Raw genomic sequence first — 12,936 nt, forward strand, 5'->3', positions numbered from 1 at the left:
GATAAATGACAAAGTACAAACAAACCGTCTACATTTGGTTATGTTGAGAGAAGCAGGGTAGAGGGATTATCATGATGTGAGGCTGCTTGCTGACTCAATGCCTTTTCATGAATAACTGTCATGACACTCTGCAGGATAATGCCAGGGGGCTGTCCTCCACCACAAGTATAGTGACTTATGCAGCAGCAGTATATTAACATTTATCAAGACCGTAATGAAAACCAAGCGTGAATCAAGAAGATGCTGTGAAATGTGCTGAAGGGATCTAATAATAGCAAGAAACCAATATGGCTGAGCCGGAGCAGTTTTCTAGTGGATTGATTCAGAAAAGCTCCGAGACTCAATTATGAAGTCTTGGGTTATCAAACTGTTTAACAGCAGAGATGTGAACATTGAATAGCTGAGTTCAATGGAGACATTGCACATCCTGCAAAATCAATCTCTGTCGTTCTTTTTGTTTTGTTTTTTTTAAATGAGGGCAATGCATGAATATGCATATATGACTACAATAACATTACTTTTATGGACAGTTGAGCAACTATATCCTCTTTATAATATCAATAGTTTGTGTCCAACTCAAGTGACAAGATAAAACATTGATACTTTGAAGTAAGACTTCAATTATCTGTCAACATGAAATATCCTAAGAGATAAAACTGACTGGAGAAGAAAACCCCTTTTGAAAGTTCAGTGAGTAAGTTTTTCAGCTGTGCAGATTTAAATTCACTTCTTGAAATATCTTATAGTTCTGGCCATGGCTTGATGTTCTTACGAGACCAGAGAGTAAACTCCAAGATGTTTGCAGCACAGCCTTTATCCATACCAGAACAAATTGTTTGGTGGTGCACTTATGCACACGCCCCTTCGACCAGCACGATGCCTCCTGTCCTGAGTAGGTCTCTCATCTGCAGCGGGAAGCTTTTCACATGAAGTTCATTACATCCCCTCTCTGCCGCTCACCTCTCAATGCTGCTCTTTGTCCACCGTAATCTCTGGATCCTTCAGAACCACTAGCTTGGGTTTCACATTGGGGAGTATCTCAATGAGTTTGGAAAGGATTTCAAAGGCCAGGGGGCCGCTATATCATCCAAGCATGGTCCTCATGTCCTGGGCTTATCTTGACCTGGAGTCAAGTTGGCCGCATGCTGCAACTGAATAGCCCTTTTCTCCAACCTCATGTTGTTCTGATTTGTCCCGTCTTGGTAGAGAGATCACAATAAAAGTGTTTGTTTGAGCAACACTTCTTTCAATGACTATGGAATCTTGGCTGCATATATACGAATTGACTCCGTAGCTTCAGTTGATGCAACAAAAGGAAGCAAGCGCATCCAAGTTAAATAGAAGCGCTTTAATCCGAACCACTTGGGTTTCCATGTACAATAATCCAGGATAGGCTGTGGTGTGATAAAGTCCTAACAACTTCCGTACTCCCGAAGATAAGCCCGCTATGCACTTACAAGACGGGAAGTGATCTGGGATATCAGCCTTTCAAAGCAAGCCAGCGAAGCCAAGTGAGCTTCACTGATGTGCCGGCTCGTGTCTTTTAATCCTCACACAGTTCTCCATTCTTGAGAGTGACCATATTGTTTTTTTTTTTTTTTTAATTAAGACCTTACCTGCCCACATCAAAAAAGCAACTCAGATTAGTCGTTTGATCTTCCTAAGCTCTTTATTACTGTGTATGGAATATGTTAAGATTTCAGGCCAACAATGAATCATCTGTTTTGTGTAAATGTATGCTGCTGGATGTTCATAACCTGCTCTGCTCTCTGCGGTTGGCACTGGCACAAGACAAAGAGGCCGTGCGGATACACGAGAGGGTTCTTAGCGGTGCGTATCTAGAGCAAAAAGATGATGCTGAGATAAAGGGGTGGGGGTGGTGGGGGGGGGTAAAGGAAGCCGAGGAGGGAAGAGACAATCATTTGGCTCCATCACAGACACGGAAACTTTAATAAAACAAAAGAGTAAAGCAGAGATTTGTGTTCAAAATATCAACGGCAAGACAATCTACCCACACGCTGAAACCCAAATCCTTCACACAAATGCGCACATCATTTTTATCCTCGTAAAATAAATAAATAAATGAAATGATACAAGAAGCAGACGTGAGGTTAAAACTACCTTTATTATTTATTTTAGCCTCAAAAAAAGGAAAGAAAGGGCACATACAGTAAATAAACAATGAGACCTTCCGTCTATGAAAAAAAACAAACGAGTTAAAAACATTAAATAAGAGCGCAGTTAAAATATTAAGGTGTCACTTGTTTCATTAGGCCACATAAATATGAGTATGAATTGGATTTGATTTTTCAATTATCTTTTGACCTCTATGTTTACGTCTGAATTGGTTTCGGTGTCCAAATGTGTTTTTAATGCACCGACAGACCAGAACAAACAGAAATGAGAGGCATTTGGACTTTTTCACTCCTCTTTCTGGCTTATCTTTCTGGTTTTAAGGCAGGATTCATCATTAAAGCACATTTTGAGTTACAAGTTACTTGCAAATTAAAGACGTATTGGCAAACTTAAAACAATACAACAAAACATTTAGAACTGTTAGGACTTTAAAGAAATACTGTACAGTAAAAGTAGCTGTAGGCACAGTGAACCGTAACTGGCACATGCTCAGGGTAACAGTGAGAGCATTGTCTTCACTGTCTGAATGACAACTAATGATACCATAATAAAAGTAGCTGTTGTTTTCTATTGCTACACCGTCACAATGTTTACTGATGCCACCAACATAAGCTTTGCCTAACGTAAGGGGATACTTAACCCCACGTCAATCGATACCATGTGTTTTCGTCAATCCTAGGTATTTGCAGACTCTGCCATCTACAACCATAAATTTGCAGGTCAGACGTATAATTTTGATTCCTGCTGACAGGCTGATGACATTATAGAAATTGTAACAATTTATTGGCTTAGGAATCGTTGAAGTCTGTGCAAACGAAGTCAATAACAAGGGAAACTATTGAGTTGAAGGCTCGATGCATGCTTGTGCTTGATGAGTCTACGCTACATTAATCATACATACTTGAACTCTGCCCCCATTGCAGGTCATCTAATTTAAATTTGAAAACCAGTGCTTTCATTTAACAAATTTCAAACAAATTTGAGGAGTGGGTTTGCTGGGTTTTTGGCAAAACGTTTGAAACACTCATACAAACCAACATAAAGAGCTTTATGGTGAAATCCAACAGAAATTCCTGACGTGTTAGTACCTGTATCATGACACCATGTCATTAAATGTAAAAACAAACAGGCACAACTGAGGGACACTTTGCTGCTGCGGCGGCTGTGGTGTTAAAATTAGAAACTCCGACCAACAGCATCTTGCACAACACTCCTGTCCGAGCCATACGCTCGGATAAATGTTCATGGACCAAGTAACTTTTAAATAACAAGAGCTTATATATGTACAAAGGGACTCTTCTCAAGATCCTCAAGTGGAATTCAGTCACAACCAGTAAAACCAGCTGTGCTAAGAAAGGGTCAGGAAAACACACACAAACACACACACACAAAAAACAACGTTCTTACGGCAGCAAACAGTTGTGACATACAAGCAAAATTGCTGGGTGACAACGAAACAGAGGTTTGCTCTTTCATTGCAGATTCAATTTAAGATTTAAAAGGCTGTCACAAGTGAGGCCAAGTAGACGTGTCAAAAAAAAAAAAAAAAAAAAAATCGACAGCCGGTCTGGATTCTGCTTTCTTTTTGGAAAAGGAAAAGAAACAAATATTAATTTATAACACAAGAGCAAAAATATTTTTAACGTTAAAACATCTACAAACTGTTAACATTGCCAGTCAGTTGGAAATTAAAAAAAAGAAAGGAAAAGAAAAGCTGCTGACGTGACGATATACATAATACAAGGGGTAAATACTGAAGACATAAGTGTGTTATTGTGAATGTCTTTAAAGGACAGTACTGTTTCGGTGCATTCACAGTGATCCTTTCTCACACAAACTCCCCTCGGAAAGGAAGTGATCGAATGTTTTGCTGCTGCCAGCGGCACCGCAGTCGAGCCAACGGCGTGTCCCTCGGGTTTTCAAACTCGGAGAAGCCCAGCTGGTTGAGGATGTCATAAACTCCAGCTCTGGCAGCCACCTAGCACAGAAACACACACACACGCACACACACACACATAATGTTAATGAACAGGCAACACACTAGTCAAGCAGCCATTTTCTTTTTCTTTTGCTCTTTTAATTTGTCTATCACGACCACACAAATACTGTGACCATGACATGTCATTTGATGGCTTCTCTACAGCTGTTGCAGTGGAACAATAAGCATCAGCAGTTGGTTCAGGAACAACAGGAAGTGGCATAATAAAGATGTCGATCGGTTCCTGAAATTAAGTATCTAAAAAAAAAAAAAGACCCCCCCCCCAAAAAAACCACCACAATGTAAAAAAAAGTGAACTTTGGGCCGTGAAATCTACTTATGGTGTCAGACCTGCTGCTTCAAGAGGAGCAGTCAGTACCTTGAATATATAACTGATGGTGTGATAAAGCAACTCGGGCAAGGAGACTTATAAATTCAGATCAGAGACATTTAAAACAGAAAGTGGATGAAGAATTCACGTCGCACAGAGAGCCAAGTAAAGGTTACTGAGATGCATAGTGGGAAATAAAAGAAGGATTATTTTGAATTGCTATCTGCCATATTCAAACTCTGCTGCTGTGAAAACTGCTCTTCTGAATTCTAGGCATCAAACTCGGTATCATAAGAAACCTCATGAATGGTTTAGGATAAAATCAGTATACGTGCATATATAAATAATATTTGTCATTAAATGCTGTGATTTGCATTTGCTTTGCTGCCAATGCTGGCCTTTCCGGCAGTCTTACACCGTAGATTTGTTTAGTTTATAAACCGGATTTCCATCAAGCCAGAACGCAGTTACTCAGGATCAAAACTGAACGCGATGATCCGCCATGGGAGACTACTTGAATAATTAATTACCAATTAATAACATGTCAAGTCGCCTTTCAACCTTTAGGTTCAAGTTGAACTCGCTGGAAATTATTATTATTTTTTTTTTTTTATAAAGGTAATTAAAGCGGTGTAATATTCAGGATGGCAGTTTCATTTGTACTTGACAGAATGGGGACAGCTTTCCTACTGTGAATATGCTTTTTCGTGTAAAATGGTTCGCACCCAGCCATGTCTGCACCACTCTCTATCAAGAAGGATTTCAATGTAATTTTCTTCTCCGACAGATACACATAATAATGTTTTGTGTTATTTGTCTTCTGAATTTACACTTTAATTCCAAAAATGTAGGACGAACACTGCCAGGATATGTCATTCTAATAGCTCCTTATACTTTGCAGCTATTCAGGTGAGACACCAGGAACTAATACATCTCCATACCAGGAGAATATCGTCTTTTGGACTTTGCTCTAATACGCTGAATTGTTGCTTTACTCTTAACGCATGTGGTTCTGAAAAATGACAATTTTTCACTCACTTGACCACAGAGCAGCTTTGTTTTTGCCTCGGTCCATGTTAAATGAGCTCTGACCCAAGAAGATAGAAGCATTGTTGGATTGTGTTCAACGTTGGTCTTTTTTTTGTTGTTGCATGATACAGCTTTAACTTGCATTTGTGGTTTGCCCAGTAAACTGTGCTCACACACAATCATTTCAGAAAGTAGTCCTGCAGCCATGTGGTGGTTTTCAGTACAGACTCATGCATGTTGTCAATGCAGTGGAGCCTGATGACCCAAAGATTTCTTCATCGTCTCAGAATAGTATATAGATGGTGTAATTCTCCAAATCTTAACAATTTAACGTTTAGATTATTCCACAATTCTGAAATGTAGTTTTCCACATAATAGTGAATATCAGCCCATTTCTACTGCTGGGAGAGTCTGGATTCCCTCTTCTTTATACCCAGTTATGCCATTGAACGGTGGCCAATTAACCTAATTGGTTGCAGAATGCCCCTCCAGCTATTTTTTTTTTTTTTTACCACAAACTTTTCCAGATTTTTGTTTTCCCCCGTGCCAGTTTTTTGGAGATGTGCCTCAGCTATCAAGTTGAAAATGAGCTCTGGAACAACAAATGGTTTACTCATAAAAAAATCTGACATTTTCTCTGTATTTGAAATAAAAATCGGACGAATAAGGGAGGATTCCAAATGCGAACATGTACATTTGTGCAAGAACATGAAAACTTAGAAGACTCCTTAGACTGAGCACCAAACAAACAAGATCTACAGTCGGAATCGGAGAATGAGAAAAACGAGGGAGACAAGATAGAGAGCGAGAGAGAGAGATTTCCCTCGAGTGTTCGCGTTGAGACGCAGGTCACACCGACTCTCGGGCTGCTGCATGTCAAACACAGGATGGATGGGAAACACTACAAACCGCCAAAAACATCTGGTCACGAGGTCAAACTCTACAAAGGACCTCGGCAGGCAGTGATTTCACTGCAAAGCCCGCCGAGGATTGAGTTTCCCTTTGGAGGTGGCACAGCTTGTTTGGTTTATTCTGCAGGAGAAGCTTCAGTGCACTGTGCTGGTCTGACCCCATCAGCCAGAGGGCTGAACAAGGGGCATTCAGAAGACAAATAATGGCCAATTCTACTGAAGACAGACTCATTTATGTGCTTTTTTTTTTTTTTTTTTTCATCCTATCAAGCATCCTTTCAAGCAGATTTGGGAATCTGGCGGCCTGTGGGCCACATGAACGTAACTTAAAAGAATGAATCACAAAAAACTTGTAGGATGATGGAAGTGTGTATGCAACAACCAATAATGTCTGAAGAAAAGGCCAACAACCTAATGCATTTATGTATTTTAAATGTAATAAAGCCAATAATGCTATAACTTGCTTCTCATTATGAGATATTTGAGTCATGTTTACAAATAATCTAATAAGTTCCGATATTACACTTAAAAAAATATTTCAAAATGTCATGCAGTGGAAATCTTAATAAGTGATTATTACTGCATTTCTTGGAAATAAAAGTTTATTTTGCTGGCTTTATGGAATTTGACTATCAAAAATATGTATGGTGATGAGAGAGCCCTCATACTTATTGCACTTTCTTAATTATAGTTACCAGGTAGTTATATTATTGATCTTTCTTATATTATTTATTTAATATTATAAATCATTGTCGTGAAACTATTGGGTGTGAGCTGCACATTTTTTTAAGCCCTAAAGACAATGAGGTTGAATGACTGTAGCCCGTTTTGGTACTGAGTTATCTCTTCTATACTATACATGCTCAGCTTGGACCTGATTGAGGAGTCGGTCAAACATGACCCCAAAACGCGCTCAGCAAATAACTCGGTGATCTCAGACGCTTTGCCATTTTAAGAAGCGGTCTGCAAAGCTTTGGTGCATCTGAGAGAAGTGCTGTTGAAACAAAAGTGAGCACTTTACGACAAGACTTCATTACATGCTAAATTCTTTTGGAAGGTATGAACTATGCAAAAGAATGTGCTTCACAAATGTCAGGTTTAATGCTGAGGGAGACATACTGACATACTGAACAAGGAATAATAATACAAAGATATCCCTTTCACCAACAATGATTATAGCTTAGAGGGCCAGCTTTGTGCAGAAATAAATACACGCACCGCAGAGTGTGGTCTGGATTATGTACTTGCTGACCAAGCTAAATTAAATCTTACATTAAATATCCCATTACTTTTGGTTTGCAGAGATACTGACATGAACTTGAAGATCTCCGCTCATTTCCGAGTTGACCCATTATTAGAAAACGCAAACGTCTATGTGCCTGATTTAATGCAGCAAACAATGATACATGCACTCGCATGGTTTTACTCCCGGCGGCATTTACGTTTGATATGTTCTTGGAAGTCTCACGGTCTGGTCCAAGTGTTTTTTTTTTTTTTTTGATGGGAACAAATGACTTGCAGTGGAATCATTAGTCAGAGGATGGGACTCCCAGGAGAAACCCTGCATTCGTGCCGCTAACCAGGATAACCTGACTCATGCTCTCCGGAGCACGGCTGTCTAAATAAAGGATGTGTGAAAAATCTGAAACAGTGAAAGGTTGTGTTACAGAGGCCCATTGGAGGAAGCTGACGGGCTGAGAAGCAAGAGTGACAACATGTAATATCTGTTAAGTCACACTTTCTGGTTTTAGGAATCTGTTGACTTCGTTTTTGGTTTTTTTTTATTTTTAAACACGGGTGGAAGTAACACTTCACAAATCATGTGATTTTGGTGTATCAGGTTTTCTGCAGCGGCGGCCAGCTACACCCAGGAAAGATTCATAGCACTTACACCAAATGCCAAAAGCAATTCCTTTGCGAAACTCAGTCGAACAACCGATCTCTCAAAACTCTTTCACCTCGTTGCCACTGAAAGCATCACCATCACATTATTTGTATCACTTTTCCAAAACGCACACACAGTTCAGATGAACAGAAGGGGCTCATGCTGCAGAGAGGGCCTCGTGAAAGTTTGTCTAAATGTTTTTATGTAATCCGTGTCGGTCTCCCTTTAAACCCCTGGTTCCCACAGTGAACCTTTTCCACACAAACCACCACAAACCACATGCACAGAGGGTTTTTTTTTCTTGTTGGAAATGAGACAACAGAGTGTCTGATCGTTAACTTTACCATCTACAACCATATCAGGTCCAGCTCGGTCTGTCCGCTGCCACTGCTGTTGCTAGTCAGAAACTCAAATCATGTAAAAAAAAAAAAAAAAAAATCCCAACTGTCAATATTAAGCAGTTCGTCAATACTACGGTGCTCTTGACAGCACTGAGAGGCTCATGTCACAAATGTATGAAAAGCAGCGATTGGATGCTCCACTGGGGATTTCCAGCCCACTGTGATGATTAATATATGGATTCAACGCTCAATTCCTCTGCTTTCTGGCAGCTTTCTTTAACTTTCGAGACACGGGGCCAGGAGTTATGGTTGTGAGAAGCATGCATGCCAAATCCTGTCAGCAGTGACAGCATAGGAGTGAAAGAGTTCAGCAGTTTTGGTTTTAATATCCTGCCTTGTCTGAAATGCATCAAACTGTAGATTTAGAACAGTGACTCTTATATTATGAAATAATAGTAATATTTGCTGTGCAGCATTTGAAGTTACTTGCAGATTTTTACTTAATTAATGAAAAAACCCGACAGCAAGTCATTGCAATTCTTCACAGAAACAAATTAATTGGTTTTAGAGGTTTTCGTGAGCTGGAACGTTCAATCAAACACCCAATAAAGTCCTTTACAGGGCGAGATTGCAAGGACTGCCCAGCTAAAGCACTGAATAATCCACTGTACGCTTTACTTTGATCTGCATGCTGTATAATTTGTTCTCTATTTTCTTCTGTAGCATTTCTGTTATTATATTTCAACTGGGACGAACTTTCTCGTATATGTTGGTTCCACATTTATTGTGATTGCATGGATTTTAGCATTCTTAGCACGTAGGAAGACGTTTACTAAACTACATTTACAGGAGGTCCGTGTTTAGTCCTCCAAGATATTGCTAAATTAAGTTGACACACGTTGTTTCAAAAGTGTGTGCATGCATCCCGAGAAGACCTGATGCATCTTTAAAAAGCAAATGCTGGTGAAAACCAAAAGCAGCTTTCTTCTTCTTTATTTCCCGGTTGATGTAACACTGCCGTCCTCACCACGATGTCTGGGTCTGCAACTGGACGCCAACAGGTTTCTGTCACATTAATCGTCCAGCATTTCATTGTGGAGGTTTTATAGATAATATTGTAAAATGTTCTCATGATTTTTTTTTTTTTTAAATAAAAGTGAAATCTCGGGACACTAGTAGTTGAGGTTTATGCCCCAAAAAGGAAAAAAAAAGAAGAAACATTGCTAAACTATAACATTTTTACAAGGATACACTGCGAGTACAGATTTGAGCCTCAGTTTTGTGCTCACAGTGTAAAATAGCCTTGAAGTCGTTGGCCTCACGCGGTGACAGGCTTTCTGGGCGACATCAAACGGGGCTGTTGAAAAGACATCGTCCACGCTGCATTGAAGGGATCACAAACGCCAATACTCATTAGGTGGCTGGTGCGGGCTGGGTAGGGGGCGTGGGCGGGCAGGGAAGAGAGGAGGCGCTGGTCTTTCCCACAGTCGGCTATCTCAAAGGCTGCACATACCATGGCTGTGCAGGGGGACAGGGAGGCCTCTGTGCCACACATCAAAACAGCTGGAGTGACTGATAGGGTACCTCTCCTGCAGGCATTCGCGGTATGCACTGTACACAAGTCCTGCCATTGTGTAAAGGCCTACGTTTTGGATTAGCAAACACATATTTTGATTTCAATAACTCGTCTGAGGTTTCCGCTCTGATCTCACTACATGGCCGAAAGGCAACGTGACGCCAAGAACACTATTTATGCAGCGTGCACACAATGTGGCATTAAGCACCATTTACTGAAGACTTTTTTTTTTTTTTTAACTTGTGCTGAACTGTGAGATTAAATTTCCCTGAGATTAATAGAGTATCTATCTATCCATCCGTCCCTCCGTAACAGAGTATTGTAGAGCAAGTCGTCTTTCAATCACATGGTTCAGGGTTCGATTCACCATCTCATCCGGTCCATATAGCGCTTCCAATGGAGGTCGAACAGGCTGCACGGTGTGAATGGGTCAATGTTGGGAGCATCGTACAGCTTTGAGACTGAAAAGTGCTCTATAAGTGAGGAAGTTTCACAATTTAACAACACAGCAGCAGGAATCTATCTGTTGAACACCAACAAATAAAAGGACTCCAGTCACATTCTGTTAAACGTTCACACTAGTTTCTTGGGGAGGCGAATCAGACCAGGGCTTTAAGGCGTAAACATGGTAAACATCAGCATTCAGATAAAAATGAAGATACCATCGAAGACGGCGAAATGTGCCCGAGAGGAAAACTGCATTTCATGTTTCATATTCTTTAAACCGTCTTCACTTGACAGTTTGCTCCTGAAACATTTACACAGTACTGATGAGGGGTGAAAAAAACTAAAAAACTGAATATTGTACAGCGATGAAAGATTCCCTATCGTTCTCTGACCTAACAAAGAGCCCATGCTGCTTCCGTGTGCAGACAATTCCATTTGAAGCAGTAGCAAGGAGGCCAAGTACAGCAGAGGCTCGCTATCAGCTGTCAAACGCTGCAGCCCAGCAGGACCGGGAACACTGTGCTCCGGCTTCCAGTGGGTGTACAGATCAAACACACACACACGCACACACGCACACACACACGATATAGGAAGCAGGACAATCTGTACCGCTGAGAGCCGACCCGTTGTGTAACCGAGGCTTCAAAAGCATGACCACTGATGGTGATGACCCCCGACCGGTTTGTCATTGACGGTCTTGCCACGGTCATTGGTGATTGGCTAATGATCGTACCCTGCGGTCGGTTGTGTCGGATCTGTTGGGTCGTTGTCAGATCGTCCTGCAACTGGGCCAGTAAACGCATCACAAGATAGATAGTTATGGAGTGGTGACATGTGTCAGGTAAGATTTAACTTCATTTGAATATTGACATGTGGTTTTTCCTCAAACAACATTTATCTTATGTTGTTTGTATGTTTTGATCTCAAATGTCCAACCAAATAAAATTGATCTTGGGCAGTAAAACAAACTTCTTACATATTTTATATAGAAACTATGTTTTAAATATTCATACAACAACAGTAGTGTGTGTTCAGCTTTGACAACAATATTTTGTCTGTTTATTTTCCACCACAACCGCATTGAGAGACAAATGTACAGTCCGTTAACGAGAAGGTTACGGTGGCAAACTCGACTTTAATCACCTGCAGTGAAAGAATAATCTAATCTAATCAATTCAATCCAATTTAACTTTATTTATATAGCACATTTAACACAACAGTCAGGGTTGACCAAAGTGCTTCACAGTTAAAAATAATAAACGAGTAAAAAAACAGGGTAAAAACAATGCACAATATTACAGTGATCAATTTGTGTTAAAAGTCAGCGAGAACATGCAGTACGAGTCGACACTTGAAGGACTCAAGAGACTGAGTGGTTCTAATGGAAAGAGGCAAAGGCACGGCAAGATAAGTTATTTTCATGCAACACTACTGAAAAAATATGCAGTATTGCAATTTATTGGCCTTTTATATTGTTAAAGCCACTAAAGAGAGGTGAACCAAAGGTTTTAGACCCCTGAACCATCAATCACCTTAAGCAGTCCAATGGAATCGAAGAGCTTTAAAATATAAGGAAAAAAAAAACAAAAAACTGTCAATATGTGAACATATGTTTATACATATGTAAGCCTGACTAATAAAAAGAGAGGACGAAGATGATGAAGGCAAAGGACGCAAAGAAAAGAAAAAAACACAAAGATGAATAAGACAAGGAAAAAGAATTTGAAGACAAAGAACAAGATAAAGAAAATGACAAAAAAATTAGACAGCGATAAGATGGAGAACATAAATTGATGATGATGATTGAGAAGAAGAATCAAACAGGAAAGCGAAACTGCTGCGATTCCCACTTGATCACAAAACGTCGAAAATGTTTGTCATTCCTGATGCATGGCCGTTTCTCCCTGTTCAAACTTTTATCACATTTCCAACCACCAGCCTCATCAATACTGCACGAGTTCTTTTTTCCTGGTGTGAAACAAAAGTCAGACACCCTCAGGCACAAGGGCAGGAGTAAATAAGTGGAAAAGATGAGAGGAGTATAAATGCATGTTTGTTTGAAAATCTCAAGAGAAAAAGGAAGTGTACTAAACAGCGATAAGGTGCAACTGATGGAATTTGTGGAATCGTACGTTATGTTGAAGCTACTTGGTGTCCTGCGAGAGGAAACTATTCAACCCACATCAGCTTTCCTTTTGCCTTCATGCGTTTGCGTAACCTGCCACTTCTGAATAAAGGGGGCCTTGAGCAGCAAAAGCAGAGCCTTTAATGAAAGCAAGCGCACTTGAAGTCACACAGACAC

General features: G+C 40.2%; 1 protein-coding gene across 1 annotated transcript in view; it reads right to left on the minus strand.

Annotated features, from left to right (window-relative positions):
- Positions 1–2,129: 2,129 nt before the first annotated feature.
- pald1a (phosphatase domain containing paladin 1a) overlaps positions 2,130–12,936 on the minus strand; it is a 50,287-nt gene continuing 39,480 nt past the window's right edge. The window contains exon 20 of the mRNA XM_080516761.1: positions 2,130–4,114. Coding sequence (XP_080372887.1) covers positions 3,965–4,114 — 150 coding nt within the window. The 3' untranslated portion in view covers positions 2,130–3,964. The remainder of the gene's footprint in view (positions 4,115–12,936) is intronic.

The sequence above is a fragment of the Blennius ocellaris genome (assembly GCF_963422515.1).
Source record: "Blennius ocellaris genome assembly, chromosome: 21".
Taxonomy (NCBI): domain Eukaryota; kingdom Metazoa; phylum Chordata; class Actinopteri; order Blenniiformes; family Blenniidae; genus Blennius; species Blennius ocellaris.